The sequence below is a fragment of the Natator depressus genome, chromosome 2 (assembly GCF_965152275.1).
Source record: "Natator depressus isolate rNatDep1 chromosome 2, rNatDep2.hap1, whole genome shotgun sequence".
Classification (NCBI taxonomy): Eukaryota; Metazoa; Chordata; order Testudines; family Cheloniidae; genus Natator; species Natator depressus.
The window spans coordinates 177493367-177507115 of NC_134235.1; the positions used below are offsets into that span (position 1 = coordinate 177493367).

At 39.2% G+C, this 13749-nt stretch overlaps 1 protein-coding gene across 8 annotated transcripts in view; it reads right to left on the bottom strand.

The window, feature by feature from the left end:
• BBS9 (Bardet-Biedl syndrome 9) overlaps positions 1-13749 on the bottom strand; it is a 432945-nt gene that overhangs the window by 300034 nt on the left and 119162 nt on the right. For all 8 annotated transcript variants that reach the window (XR_012638234.1, XR_012638233.1, XM_074945360.1 and 5 more), the window contains 2 exons: positions 11820-11992; positions 8528-8680 (listed from right to left, as the gene is read on the bottom strand). Coding sequence is in view for 6 of the 8 variants with exons in the window: in XM_074945360.1 (XP_074801461.1) it covers positions 8528-8680; positions 11820-11992 (326 nt within the window). In the remaining 2 variants the exon portion in view is untranslated. The remainder of the gene's footprint in view (positions 1-8527; positions 8681-11819; positions 11993-13749) is intronic.

Sequence of the window (13749 nt, forward strand, 5' to 3'; positions counted from 1 at the left end):
TTTATGGTTATGCGAGGAAAGATGTGCAAAGGAACAGAGTTAAGTTGCCATGAAATCCCTACATTCTGTATGATTAAAATCTTTACAATGAAGTTATGAATTCTGAGACAAATTCCTGTGACACACTACTCAAATACAGAAGGCCCAAAGACTCAAATATTTCAGCTTGGTTGTACAGGATCGACTATAGCAGAGATATCACTGAAAGGGACTCTATCCCACTCCTCACAAAAGATCTCTGTAGTAAAGCATCCATAATCCTCCCTATCCCTTCCCCCAAAATTGGCATTGTATGGGCATTCTAGACATGGCTGATGGGCCCTTGCACCATTTAGATCTACTGGGCTAAAATCCATGTGGACTAAAAGGACCAAATGGCATATCCATTACTTCCCCCATGACATCTATTAGTGACTCCAGCTAACACATGAAAATCCTAACAATGCATGTCAAGATGCCAAGATCTGGTTCCTTGTCTGACAATTAAGACTTCAGCTATTATCAAGCTACAAAAAAAGCTTTTAGTTTGGATGGCTGAAAACATATTATAAAGACCACATTACCCTTTCAAGCAAACGCACAACGCAAGTGAGTATTACACACAACACACACAATTTACAAAAATACACACAGAATGCTTCAGTCTTGTTCCATATTCATAGCCTTTTTTAAGCGGACAAACCTTTACACAACCTCATGTGCTGCTCAGTTTTCCATACATTTGTCAGACAAAATCCTTCTTAAAATGAGAGCTAATATCGTATCCTGCTGTGTTTGGTCCTTTCAACCACTGCTCAGGGCACTATAAATCACAGACACACAAATCCATCAGTTGTGACCCACTATTTTCATGGTAACCTCATGAGAGAATGACATTTTTTTCTTCTGTTGTTCATAATGATTTTATACTTTCCAGTGTAATAGCTCTTTTTTTCCTGTCTAAGAGAGATATGTAGCCGCTACAATTGCCAGTATTGAATCAAATCTATTAGAACTACATTTATAGGACACTAATACAAAAAGAATAATTACACCAGACAAGATTAAACAGGAAGACAGAAAACACAATCAAAAGAAAACCTCTCACAATTATAGACAGTTGAAGGCTATCTATATGTTTTTCTCCCATCATGTAGAGGTAAGATTGCCATTTCCTTATAATGGACCCATTAATAGCTTTATTATACACTGAGGCAGGATGTATCAAGTTCTACATCTCCAAGGACTAATAAAAAAAAAGATTAGATCATAAAAATGTATTTTTACAAAGGAAATAAGTGTGGTTTGATTAATTTTCTCTGGTTCAGAAGATTGTATTTTCACTCAGATAAGTAACTTTGTATCTAATTAATTTGTAAAGCTGAAAATTAGCATTTAAATTCCACATGCATTATGGAAATCATGATTTAGAAGTTCATTCTGAGTATATACGCAATGACATAAAAGGAATGCAAAGATAAAAGATTACACACAATTCATTTAAAACAGATACCAACATATTTGGGAAGTAAACTGTACGAATCATCATTAGGCCTATATTTCTCTCTCTCACACACACACACACACCCCCCCAGTCTTAATATATTTTATATGTATGTCAGTATAGCAATTCTCATACAGGAGAGGGAATAAGCTATACTACTATAAGGCACCTTTATAACTATCTACAGTTGGTGTTGTACCAGTATAACTATTTCAGTAAAAAGTCCAATCCATAATCAAAATAATTATACCACAGTACAAAAACTTTAAGCAGACCAGGTCTACGTCCCAGTTAAAACAGTCTCTGTCTCAGAGTGAATGAAAAAGTGTATAATGGGTAATACCTAATAAGCTATTCTCACAAACTTTAAATTGCCAAGTTCTAGAGGAAAAAGTTTGGAATACTTGTAGAAGCTGTTGTTTTTACAATGATCCTCTCCCCGTTCCCCCCCCAGATCTTTATAGGGTAATGGGAAAAGTCAAAGGCCAGAGTGTGCCACTTGGAGACAGTTTTGAGTTAGAGGCAGTGCAGAGTTACTGGAGCATTCCTGGGGCAGAGGGACATGTGCACTGCTGCACCTTCACAAGCATGCAGCATACTCCTGGAAGTTGTGCAGGTGACATGGAGTTCTTCTCATTTTCTTTTTTCTTTTGCCCCCAGGAGTTCAAGTAGAGCGGTACCCTCCTGTACACAGTACGGACAAGAGATTTTTAGTGGGTACGGGGTACCGGAAAGACTAAAGGAGCAGAACGCGGCTTGCGAGGACATTCATTCTTTATATGGCTTTAACAGCACAATACATATGCTAACAGACTTAAAGGCTTTGTTTAAGTTTGTTAGCATATGTATTGTGCTGTTATGATGGTCAGGAGACCTCAAGAGGGGAGGAGAGGAGTGGGGACAGAAGGTGTTTAAACAGTGTTTTTGATTCTGTTTCTCCCCATTGGTCTGAATTATCCATGACATTCATACTGCATCACATCAAGTCCACATCATTAGAGGAATTCCTCTGCTTGCACAGACCAGAGGATGGTTAGATTCTGATGTCAGCCCAGTTCTGCAGCCTGACAGGAATCACCTATGTTGTCCCCAGTCCCCGGATCGGCGGGTAGTGATGGATCTATCGGGGATCGATTTATCACGTCTCAGCTAGACAGGATAAATCAATCCCCAAACACAATCCCCGTCGACTCTGGAACTCCAGCTCGCAAAAGGCGGAAGCGGAGTAGAAGGTGGAGCAACAGTGGTCGACTTGCCGCTGTCTTCACGGCCAGGTCAGTCGACCTAGGATACCCCGACTTCAGCTATGCTATTCATGTAGCTGAGGTTGCGTATCTTAGGTCGATCCCACCGCCCCCCACCCCAGTGTAGACCAGGGCTAACATAGATTTTGTTAACTGGAGCAGCAAAACAAAGAAAACAAATGCCTCATTTTCCAGCTTTGTCGGTGAGAGAACTATAAGTGAAGATTATAATGCCAGACACTGATGGCCTTAAACCAGCTGCCTCAGGAATCTTCTAAGAACTTTGCTGAAAATATGTTCCTCATCTTAGCAACAGAGCTAAGACTTATCACACATCTGCCCACCTTTATTCGAATGAAGCTCCTTCTGATCTGACAGCTCAGGCATTGTCCGTTTCATCCAGAACAATTTACAAACTTGGAATCTAATCCTGTAAACCCTTAATCATTTGATCAACCCCACTGAAGACAATGGGACTATTTGCATGACTACGGACCACTTTTGTGGTAAGAGTTTCAGGAGTCTGTTCTGTTCCTATAAAGGAACTTGAATCTCCCATTGAAATGCAATGTGTGGGTACAATACCATAATGTAGTTTAGGATACAGTTCTATTTAAAATTTGTCTTTTAATAAGTCATACATATGCTGAAATGGCTCCTCACCCAACTCCCATATTCCATATAAACAGACAGAAATACTACATATTTGGGGGGAAAGTGAGTAGTTAAGCATGTTGAGGTTTGTATATACAAACACCCATTTCATCACTGTACTGGAAAATATAGTTGAACTTAATTTTCTATGGAATTTGAAGAAAGTTTAACAGCACTAATTGTTGTCTGTGTTAATCAGTGTGTATCCGAAAATATTACATGCCTTCTAAGAGAAAGGAATCAGTCCACACCTACTGGGAAAAAAAATGCTTCCAACTGGTATTCAGAAGAGTGCTACAAAACACATACATAACCTCATGAGCAGAGGGCACAGAGGATACCCTCCCACATTATGACCAGCAAAACAATTAAATAAAAATAAAATAAAATAATAATAATAATAATAAAATCTCTAGGAAGCAGAGGTTCACAGATTTGCGAACCTAAAAACCTGTGTTATGCTTTAAACCAGTGGTTCTCAAACTTTTGTAGTGGTGACCCCTTTCACATAGCAAGCCTCTGAGTGCGGACCCGCCCCTTATAAATTAAAAACACTTTTTTTATATATTTAACACCATTATAAATGCTGGAGGCAAAGCGGGGCTTGGGGTGGAGGCTGACAGCTCGCGACCCCCCATGTAATAACCTTGTGACCCCTTGAGCGGTTTGCAGTGTCCCGACCCCCAGTTTGAGGACCCCTGCTTTAAACCACCTCAGCACCCGGTTTATGAACATGAAAAAGTTAACTGCAAAGGAACACTTAAGCCCATTAACCTGAATGTGCGCCAGCCAGTGTGCCCTCACTGATTAAAGGCTCAGTCACACCTGAACAGCTAAAAATTAACCTTGCCCTTTTAGGCTAAACAGAGTTGTGTCATTGGCTTCATCTCTGTTGTTACATAACAGATAACAAAACTCCAATGGGGCATGGTGCTGGCACATAGGGTCTCAGGTACGTGGTGTGATTTTTCAGAATCTCTTTTGGGAATAGTCATGTACGTGAAATATCTGGAACTTATGATTATGCTATTTCTATGCATGTATCATCTTGGTATCTGAAGTTATGAATATTAGCTATGTTTACTACGTTTGCTCCTGTGGTAATGCCCACAAGGTGTTTAGCCAGCACATGAAGGGACAAGTCAAGTTGAATGGCCCATTAAAGAACACTTAGCTCACAAAGGACCCTGATAAACGACTGTCTATACTTAATGGACTTTTCCTGTGAATGTTCTAACTAGAATGCGGGTGGGGGTGATGGACGTGTAACTTGCCCATGTGACTCCAAACACATCTTTCACAGTGAGAACATATTTCCCTTCACCTGGCAGAAGGCGGGGCCCCGGGCTGGGGGCGGGGTGGAGTAACATGTTCCCCCTTGTGTCCCTCCCATGGGTGCAGTACTGGCAAGAAATGATTTCTACCTGCACCACTGCTTGCTCCATTTGGGATACCATGAACCCTAGAGCAGTAATAAGAGAGAAGTGCAGGCACTGAAATTTTGTTCCACTTTTACCCAAACCACCTAAAGCAGAAAGGAGAAACTCCTTACTCCTACCTCCAAGCTATGCTTCTATCGAAGGGCTAAGCAGTGTAGACCAAATGCTTATATTTTTTCCTATGGATTTCATTAACTCTGTCAACATGTAGATATGATGCTCTCATTCTTTTCAATTTTTCTACCCCTATTATAATGAAAGGTCTGCATGATAACATAGTTGTGAAAAAATAGCATTGCAACTGAACCGCCTTCCTATCTCTACATGCCAACTAGACAGGGCAATAAAGAAAAATGCAAACAAACTCTTCATTTGTGACTGACCACCAATGAAGAATAACAGAGTGACAGCTTGTCTCTCAAAAGCTTGTCTCTCTCATCAACAGAAGCTGGTCCAATAAAAGATATTACCTCACCCACCTTATCTCTCTAGTATCCTGGGACCAACACAGCTACAACAAAACTGCAATAACAGAGTTGCACTTAAATCTTATTTCCCATATTATACTAGTGGATTTAATATAAAAAGGAGAGAGATGATTAATAAAACATAGCAAATGAGAATAATAAACCCTATTTTATGTAAATATTTGAATGACTTCATCAGTGGCATTTCACCAGAATATATACTGGGATACAAAGAAATTTAAGATTTTTGTGCTGACTTCCTCATTCATTCAAGGCTTCATCCAAAGCCCCCTGAAGTCAATGGGAGTCTTCCCATTGACTTCACTGTATGCTGAATCAGGCCACCACTCTTCAGTCCCATGGCAGATGTTCTGCATTAAAGAACATTACCAAATAGTTTAAAAATTATGGTCCTCAAATAAATAATTTTTTCCCCAAAGAAAATTTTAAACACATTTACTCTTAGTTTAAAATTTCTAATGAAATTTTTTTAAAGTATTGTAACATTCATTCCAATATCACAATGATCACATGTTTAAGGGGACCTACAGTGTGAGGTTGGTGCTATTCCTATTTACCCAGCTTGACTTTTTCATTTTTAGTGATACATCACCTTCCCTCTGCCCAATATTTTAAGTAATTGTTATTACTTAGATACATTTCCTCAAGTAGTCCAGAGAAACAAAGGATTGAGAAGAAGTTGCAAAGAAGAAGAAAAGGGAAGCAAGGTCAAAGCAAATATAGAAAATGTCACCAAACAATTCCACTTTCACCCATTGTTTCCTTCCCTGACCCAAATGGCAAAATAAATAATGCAACAAAAACATCAATCAATAAATTGCTTTCCATTCTAGCAAAACTCGTTAGGGAGCTTCAGGACTCAACCAATCATCACTTACACCAGTTTAAAGAACCAGCAGACAGACTAGTTAGGATATCAGTATTGCTTTGGGTTTGAACAAACAGATGCTTTGAAAAGTTTTAGTCTAAACCATTACAAAACCATAACTGCAGAAGTGGGCAATGAACCATGTTTTACTTTTTTGTAAGGTGTGGTGATGAGCATCAGATAAAATACCTAGACAGGTTAATTACATGAGCAGAAGGCACGTCTCCTGCTCCAGCCTATGTAGGGTTAAAACTCATGCTCAGTCCTTCAGGTTTGGCTTCAACAACAAATTAACACAAAAGTTAACCTGGGGATTACAGAGGACGAGAAGCTGGATATGAGTCAACAGTGTGCCCTTGTTGCCAAGAAGGCTAACAGCATATTGGGTTGCATTAGTAGGCGCATTGCCAGCAGATTGAGGAAAGTGATTATTCCCCTCTATTCAGCACTGGTGAGACCACATCTGGACTGCTGCATCCAGTTTTGGGCCCCCCACTACAGAAAGGATGTGGACAAATTGGAGAGAGTCCAGCGGAGGGCAACAAAAATGATTAGAGGGCTGGGGCACATGACTTATGAAAAGAGGCTGAGGAAACTGGGCTTATTTAGTCTGCAGAAGAGAAGAGTGAGGGAGGATTTGATAACAGCCTTCAACTACCTGAAGGGGGGTTCCAAAGAGGATGGAGCTAGGCTGTTTTCAACGGTGGCAGATGACAGAACAAGGAGCAATGGTCACAAGTTGCAGTGCGGGAGGTCTAGGTTGGATATTAGGAAAAAAAAAAATATTTCACTAGGAGGGTGGTGAAGCACTGGAATGGGTTACCTAGGGAGGTGATGGAATTTCCATCCTTAGAGATTTTTAAGGCCCGGCTTGACAAAGCCCAAGCTGGCATGATTTAGTTGGAGTTGGTCCTGCTTTGAGCAGGGGGTTGGATTAGATGACCTCCTGAGGTCTCTTCCAACCCTAATCTTCTATGATTCTATGAAGGAAAGTCCTTTCACTACACCATGTCTAACAAGAACCAAACTTTCACCAAAGTTTAGTTCTAACTTTAATTCAAGACAAATTCTGTTAATAAGAATGCTGTTATAACCTTTTCTGTCCAAGATGCCAGTATATTTTACAAAATAAATCTAGTAATTTTTCAACACACCCAGCCCAAATCTCTATGCTAATTATTGTGATTTTAGTACCATATTTTCCTAACTTAAAAAAGCCTCTCTCCTCTAAGCAGCGTGAGAGTCACACACACAAAAGAAAACAACTGACTGACTCTACATAGGAAACAGTGAAACTGCTTATACAGAAGATGCTGTCAAATATACAAAGTAAATAGACTGAAGAGAGAAATATTCCTTTGCTCTCCTTCAGTTACAGTAGTTCTACACATAATTTCCAACACAGTAGATTTAAAAGAAAAATCAGTCAGAAATGTGATATTGAGTGGATTGCCCACACAAATATAAAGTCAGAATGTGAGATCAAATACAGTTCATTTAGACTATCTTATTCTGATCACATTCTTAGGTCTCGAACCAGCAACTCTCATGACACAGGAGGGCTGCTTGCCTATGCAAAGCCACATTGACTTCAATATGTGCAGCGTCCCATCCATGTGCTGAATTAGACCTAGTTTGATAGTTCTTTTAAAAATTAGAATTCAATAATGCTATTTAAAAACATCTCGGAGCCATGCACCTACCAGGAGGCAACAACAAGGCAAGCTGGAAATGACAGACTAATCAGGTTTTCTAGAGAAAGGCATGAAATGCCTAGAAAGTGACTGCTTGAGAGAGAGAAGAGGAACATGCCTTGGGACAGGGATGACTCAGGCAATATGGGCTCAGGTAGTAACACTGGGGTTTTTCTGTTGTGTTTTCTGGCAGGATAAGCACAGTTTGGTGTTATTTGGTGTTATTTGTTTTTACTACTTTTATTGTAGCTCTTGCATTCTGAAACCTTCAGGAAATAACAACCTTTGAGGAACAACATGGTCAGCCTCAGATTATTTTGTTGTGACTGTTTCACCAGCCAAACCATTCCCACCGGTTTACAGTGCACCATAAAATATTTATACAAGCTATGAACTATAAAATATTTACACTATCCACATCAGTTTGGAAAGAACGATGTGCTGTTACGTTGGTGTGACCCAGGAGTAGAAATTCTGTGGTTGTAGATTAAATAAAACCACTGCAAATCATCTGGAAACTTGCAGAGAATATTAGGTTAAACAAATTACAGCTTCCTGGCCTCTTGGCTAGTAAATGTAACCAGGAAAATACAGCTTATATGCTTGAAACTGAGTTTTAGCAACAATGTAGTAGGTTCATAAACAAACAGCACTGACCTGTCGGTAAGTTCCTTCTAGCAAGGTGTCCAGATGTTGGAGGGGAGCAGGTGTTTTGTCTTTGAATCGAGTTAGTAATCGTCGTTCAATAGCTCTAAATTGTATGGCTCTTTCAGACAACAGTTCTTCAAATTTTTCAGCATTCAAGCGAAGCTATAATTTATGGAGTTTCAAAAATTCAGATTAACAAGTCTGATCCAGTAGATAGATTTTTTTACCTTCAAAACACACATTTATAATGAAATGGTAGAATAATAATAAAATTCTTGGAAGACTTAAGAATATTTATAAATTCAAATAGCCGCCTTCTATGGTCACAATGACTATATCAGCTTCTATTGGTGTGGTTAATTTCACATTCATCATGAGATCTACCAACGGGTTGCAATAATGCCAGCTATTACTGAAACTGAAAATAATTTTTGACAGCCACAGTAATCTGTGATAAGGCACAAAAATCTCATGAGGTTTTATGAGAGGAGTGAAATTAACTTGTCACCACTAGCATATGAGGACTTCTCCTTAGTTCAGTATGCTGTGTCTGTGGCACATACCTATAACATATTAAATATAATACTGCATAAAAAGAGAAGGGTTATGACTGTCTTTGAACATGATTTAAAGTAATACATTCTGCCTTCGCTGAGATTAGATTTTCTCTTTTGGGGAAACCTTCCCCCCACCCCCTAAATAGCCAGAGGTCAAGTGGTGCAGCCAGTTTTCTTGAAATAACCACAAAAACTTGGCAAAATGATATATCAAATATCCAGCCAATAAGAATTCATACAGCTATCTGTATAATGATCTCTCTCTTTTATTTTCCAGTACATGTCCCTATAGCACAACAATCACATCACAGAAAGACATTCTAAAAACTGGTTTAGGTTTTAGCAGGTCCACCAAGCAGGGCCAGTGTTAGACTCATTGGGGCCCAGGGCAGAAAGCTGAAGTCCCACCGCCTGGGGCTGAAGCCCGGGGCCCTGAGCCCTTCCACCAGGGACTGAAGTCAAAGCCTGAGCAACTTAGCTTCCTGGGGGCCTCTGTGGCATGACGCCCCGGGCAACTGCACTGCTTGCTACCCCCTAATGCTGGTCCTGGCTTTTATATGCAGAAAACAAGTTGTTGTAGCGCAGGTGGGCCACAGAGTTTTTTATAACATGTTGGTGGGGGGCCTCAGAAAGAAAAAGGTTGAGAATCCCTGCAGTATTTTACCTTTGAAAAGAAACAGTATTCAAAGAGCTATTCTCTTTCATGCAGCTTGCCAAATTCTAACTTACCTGGGGCGGTGGACAGTATATTTGGTTTATTTTATTTTATTTATTTAATTTACACAAGCTAGCTAAAATATTGGGATTTTTTTTATTCTCATGTTCAGGAGGGAAACTGCAGGCTTTGTGCCTGGGCCAAAAAAATGTGTGTGATGATTTTGCAATGCTGCCTTAACAAAAGAGGTAAAGGGAAGTCAATCTTTTTCAGTCTAAAGTGACTTTTTATGGTTAACAAAATGAGTCAGTCAAAACAAATGTTCATGGCTTCATTTTCATGGCATTAAATTGTTAAAAATAGCAAATGTAAATTGGCACATCACCAGCAACAGATCACAGAGCCAGTCTCACCATTAAAATGATGTGAATAAATGAGGAATTTAGAGCCAGATTATGGTCAACTCCTGACCATAGGCACAATACGGAGAGAGCACAGAGTATCATCCCCACTTGTATCACTTGCCCAGTGAAACCATATGCTCCCCCAATCACAAGGGCTGCTCAAGGCTAACACATGCTCCACCTTCCAGAAATTAAACACAAAATAAGGGTTTTTAGAATAATTTTCAACAACACTTTACAATTTTTGATAGTAATGGCTAAAGTAGTGTGTCTTCAAGCTACTAGAGAATTTTAGGCTTTATTATATTTAAACATCACTGATTTAAATAATTTTGTATTCAGAAATTAACTTCCATAATAAATAAATGCTTACCACTAATACAGACCTTTTCATCTTCAAAGACCTTTATAAAAAAGTTAATTAATCTTAAGAGCTCTGAGATGTAGGTGTGAGAAATATGGCAATTTCCTGCCATATTTTTGGGAAACCTCACAGAATTAAGTTTAAGTCTTTTCAGAGTCCACTGTATTAAATTAATGGTTTATGTATTATTGTGGGGTGGGATTGCATATAACTTCTCACCGGGGGATGGGGTGGGGCAGGGGGGGAAATGGGACATGTTAGACCTGTGGGTTCAAAGGACTATACTGAACAATATGACAGACAACAAGGGACTTTTGGAACAAAACTTGTTAAGTGGTTTTCCTGGGGAATGTCTAGGGTCAGGTGAATACACCACCTTTGATCATGCAAAAACCCAGCCTTTTGAAGCTATGCCCTGAGGAATGGGCCACCTGCTACGTGAGACCAAGATCAAAGGCCCAAGCTTTATAAGGGAAAAATCAAACTATTCATGGTTATTCTGATTCTGAATTAGAGACAGTTATGAACTTGTAACTGCAGGGAAAACCCATTGTGGATTTTGAAGAACTGATACCCACTAGAACACAAGTCTGGAGTTAGGATGACCTCTGGTAAGCTTTTTAGCATCCACGTAGGTTCTTTTATTGTTTTAATATGTTTTGTTTGCAATGCTTTCACCTTAAGAATACATGTGCTAGCTTAGAAAGAGCTGTGTGGTAAGTTGTAACCGTGGGCAATTACACTGTTCATAACCTCTAAGGAGAAAGCAAAGTGGAGACGCTAGCCTTCTAGGAAGTCTGGTTTGCTGAGGAGATCACCGTGTAGGCAGGGAACTGTGAAGCCTGGCAAAACCCCAGTGAGGAGGGAGATACACGCAGGTCTCTACGGAAGAGAGGTGATGGCTGAGGAGCCAGGAACCTAGAGTGAATGCCTCTGATGGACCCTGGAAGGGGAATACAGGTGTAGTTGCCTTGAACTGTGAGAGTATGCAGAGACAAATATCCATCTTCCAGATATGGAAGCTGAGACTGAGACGTTAAGTAACTTGCCCAACACCACAAAGGGAGTCAGAGATAAGACATCCTGATTCCCATTCCTGAGTTCAGACCACTAGGCAAGCCAAGCTTCAATACAGTTGAATTGCAGGCTCTAATGCACTAGATCAGAAGCCCATCATTAAGGTAGCGAGGGGTTGCCCTGGTTAACATTTGAAAAAACCAGAAATACTGTGGTAGTGATTAGGGACAACTAATAGTGAGCAAAACTGACTATGAGAAAGTAATGACTTATCTATCAACAGCTTAAATATTATGAGACATACCTCAAAATGGCGATCAATTAGTTCAAAATACTCTTGTAAAGGAACTGAACCAGAAAAGGTACATGTGAAGTCTTTGCTATTTTGCTTCTTGAAATGTTCTTCAAGACGAAAAGTGAGCTCTTTTGTGATTAGCCAAAGGTCTTCTAATTGTTCACTCTGGAGTCTATACCGTTCTTTAAAAACAAAAAAGAAGTAAAGAAAGATAAAGCCATATATACTAGTTCATATACTGTAGATAAGTCATTATATAAAAATTAGTCCAAGCTGTAAAATACTTCCAAAATCTTTACAAGAACTCTTCATAAAAGAAACAATTTTTGTAAGTGTTGTTTAAGTATTTCTGATATTTCATCTACCTAAGGTAGTTCTAAGTTTCCCATCCTTGTGATTTTATCCATGTTTTTCCAACACTTAATAGTAAAATTTTGCAGCCAGATTCCCAAGTTTCCAGGACCTGAACCAGGTCAGTTGTTTTATGCAGAACTTTAAGTCCCTAAAGTATGATTTCACCAAAATAAGTACACAACTTAAAAGCTATTTCTTTTTAGTCATGTTATAGTCTTAATTCTACAAGAGCAACATCAGACTACTTACCTCCATATTTTGACTTTGTTGGACCAAGAGCAAAGTATGAAAGTATTTATTGCTTGAATGCTATTTATTGTAAACTAAGGGCTAGATCATGGAGCACAAAGGGGATGGAGAACTGCCCTAACATGGCAGCCAGGGCTTCCCCTAATATATGGGGAATCCCCTAATTTATGGGGAATCCTCGGGTGGTGGTATAAAGTTAATACAACTAGCTTTATGCTGTTCACTCCCACCACCCAGGTTTAATGAGCTTTCCTGTGCAGGTTAGGATGAGAGCTGAAACCCAATGCACTCCAATAAACAAGAGACCAGCACAGTGATCCCTACAGAACCTCTATTAATAAAATGTTAAGTAGCCTTTTGGATGCTCTGAGTTATGGTGTGGGTCAAGAATCAGGGAAACAAACATGTGGCTCTCTCAGACCTGTATGTCCAAAGATATAGATAAAACCAACAAATTAAATTCTACCCAGAAACCATCACGCAACAAGTATAGATCCCAGAGCAGAATGCATTGCAGTAAATTAATTTTGATAAAAGCACGGATTATGGTATTGAAATCTGTATCTGTAAGAAACAGCTGAAATCTTCTGGACAGACTGAGAAAGAGCGCCCTGCCTAGATATTACTGGTAAACAGTGGTTCAACAGCAGTTAGAAATTTAATAATGCACCAAGAATGTGAACTTTAGGAATAAACAACAGATATGCACCCTCAATAAGAGGGGCAGATGCAAACCTTGCCATATCTTCCAGTTCCTTCCCCAAGTTTCACTTCAGTTTTATTAGGAAGCACTGTGCTCAGAGGCGGCATCTTTCTCTTATTTATTTATTCATCTCATTTTTTAAAATGATGGGTTCGTGCACAATCTTTATAAAAACTACACAATGACATTTTATCAGTATATGATAATCCCTTCAAAACTAAATCTTTCTGAGCACCATCACCCATCTACAATATTCATCCAGATAAAACCCTGGAGAACAGGTACAACTTGCAGTGTGATCAGTGCTGGCTCATTTATGCTCTGATAAGCCAGCATATTTGTATGCAAATCTTTTCTCTCCAGTTTCTTGCACAGCAAATCAACACTAACTAAAAGTAAAGAAAAGGCTGTTGAAAACCATATTTTTTTTTAAAAATAATGGTTATCCAGAGAGACATTTTTAAACACTGCCATATTTCTTTTCATTATTCATCCATCAATACACTGTCTGAGAGGAAATACAAAAGTGCAGCTGTGATGCAAAAGGTCACTGAGGTTTTGGATACAGAAAAATAGAGATTGTTTTTAATCAATTTTTTTTTACTTGTTAGCAAAGTTCATAGTAAAAATCAA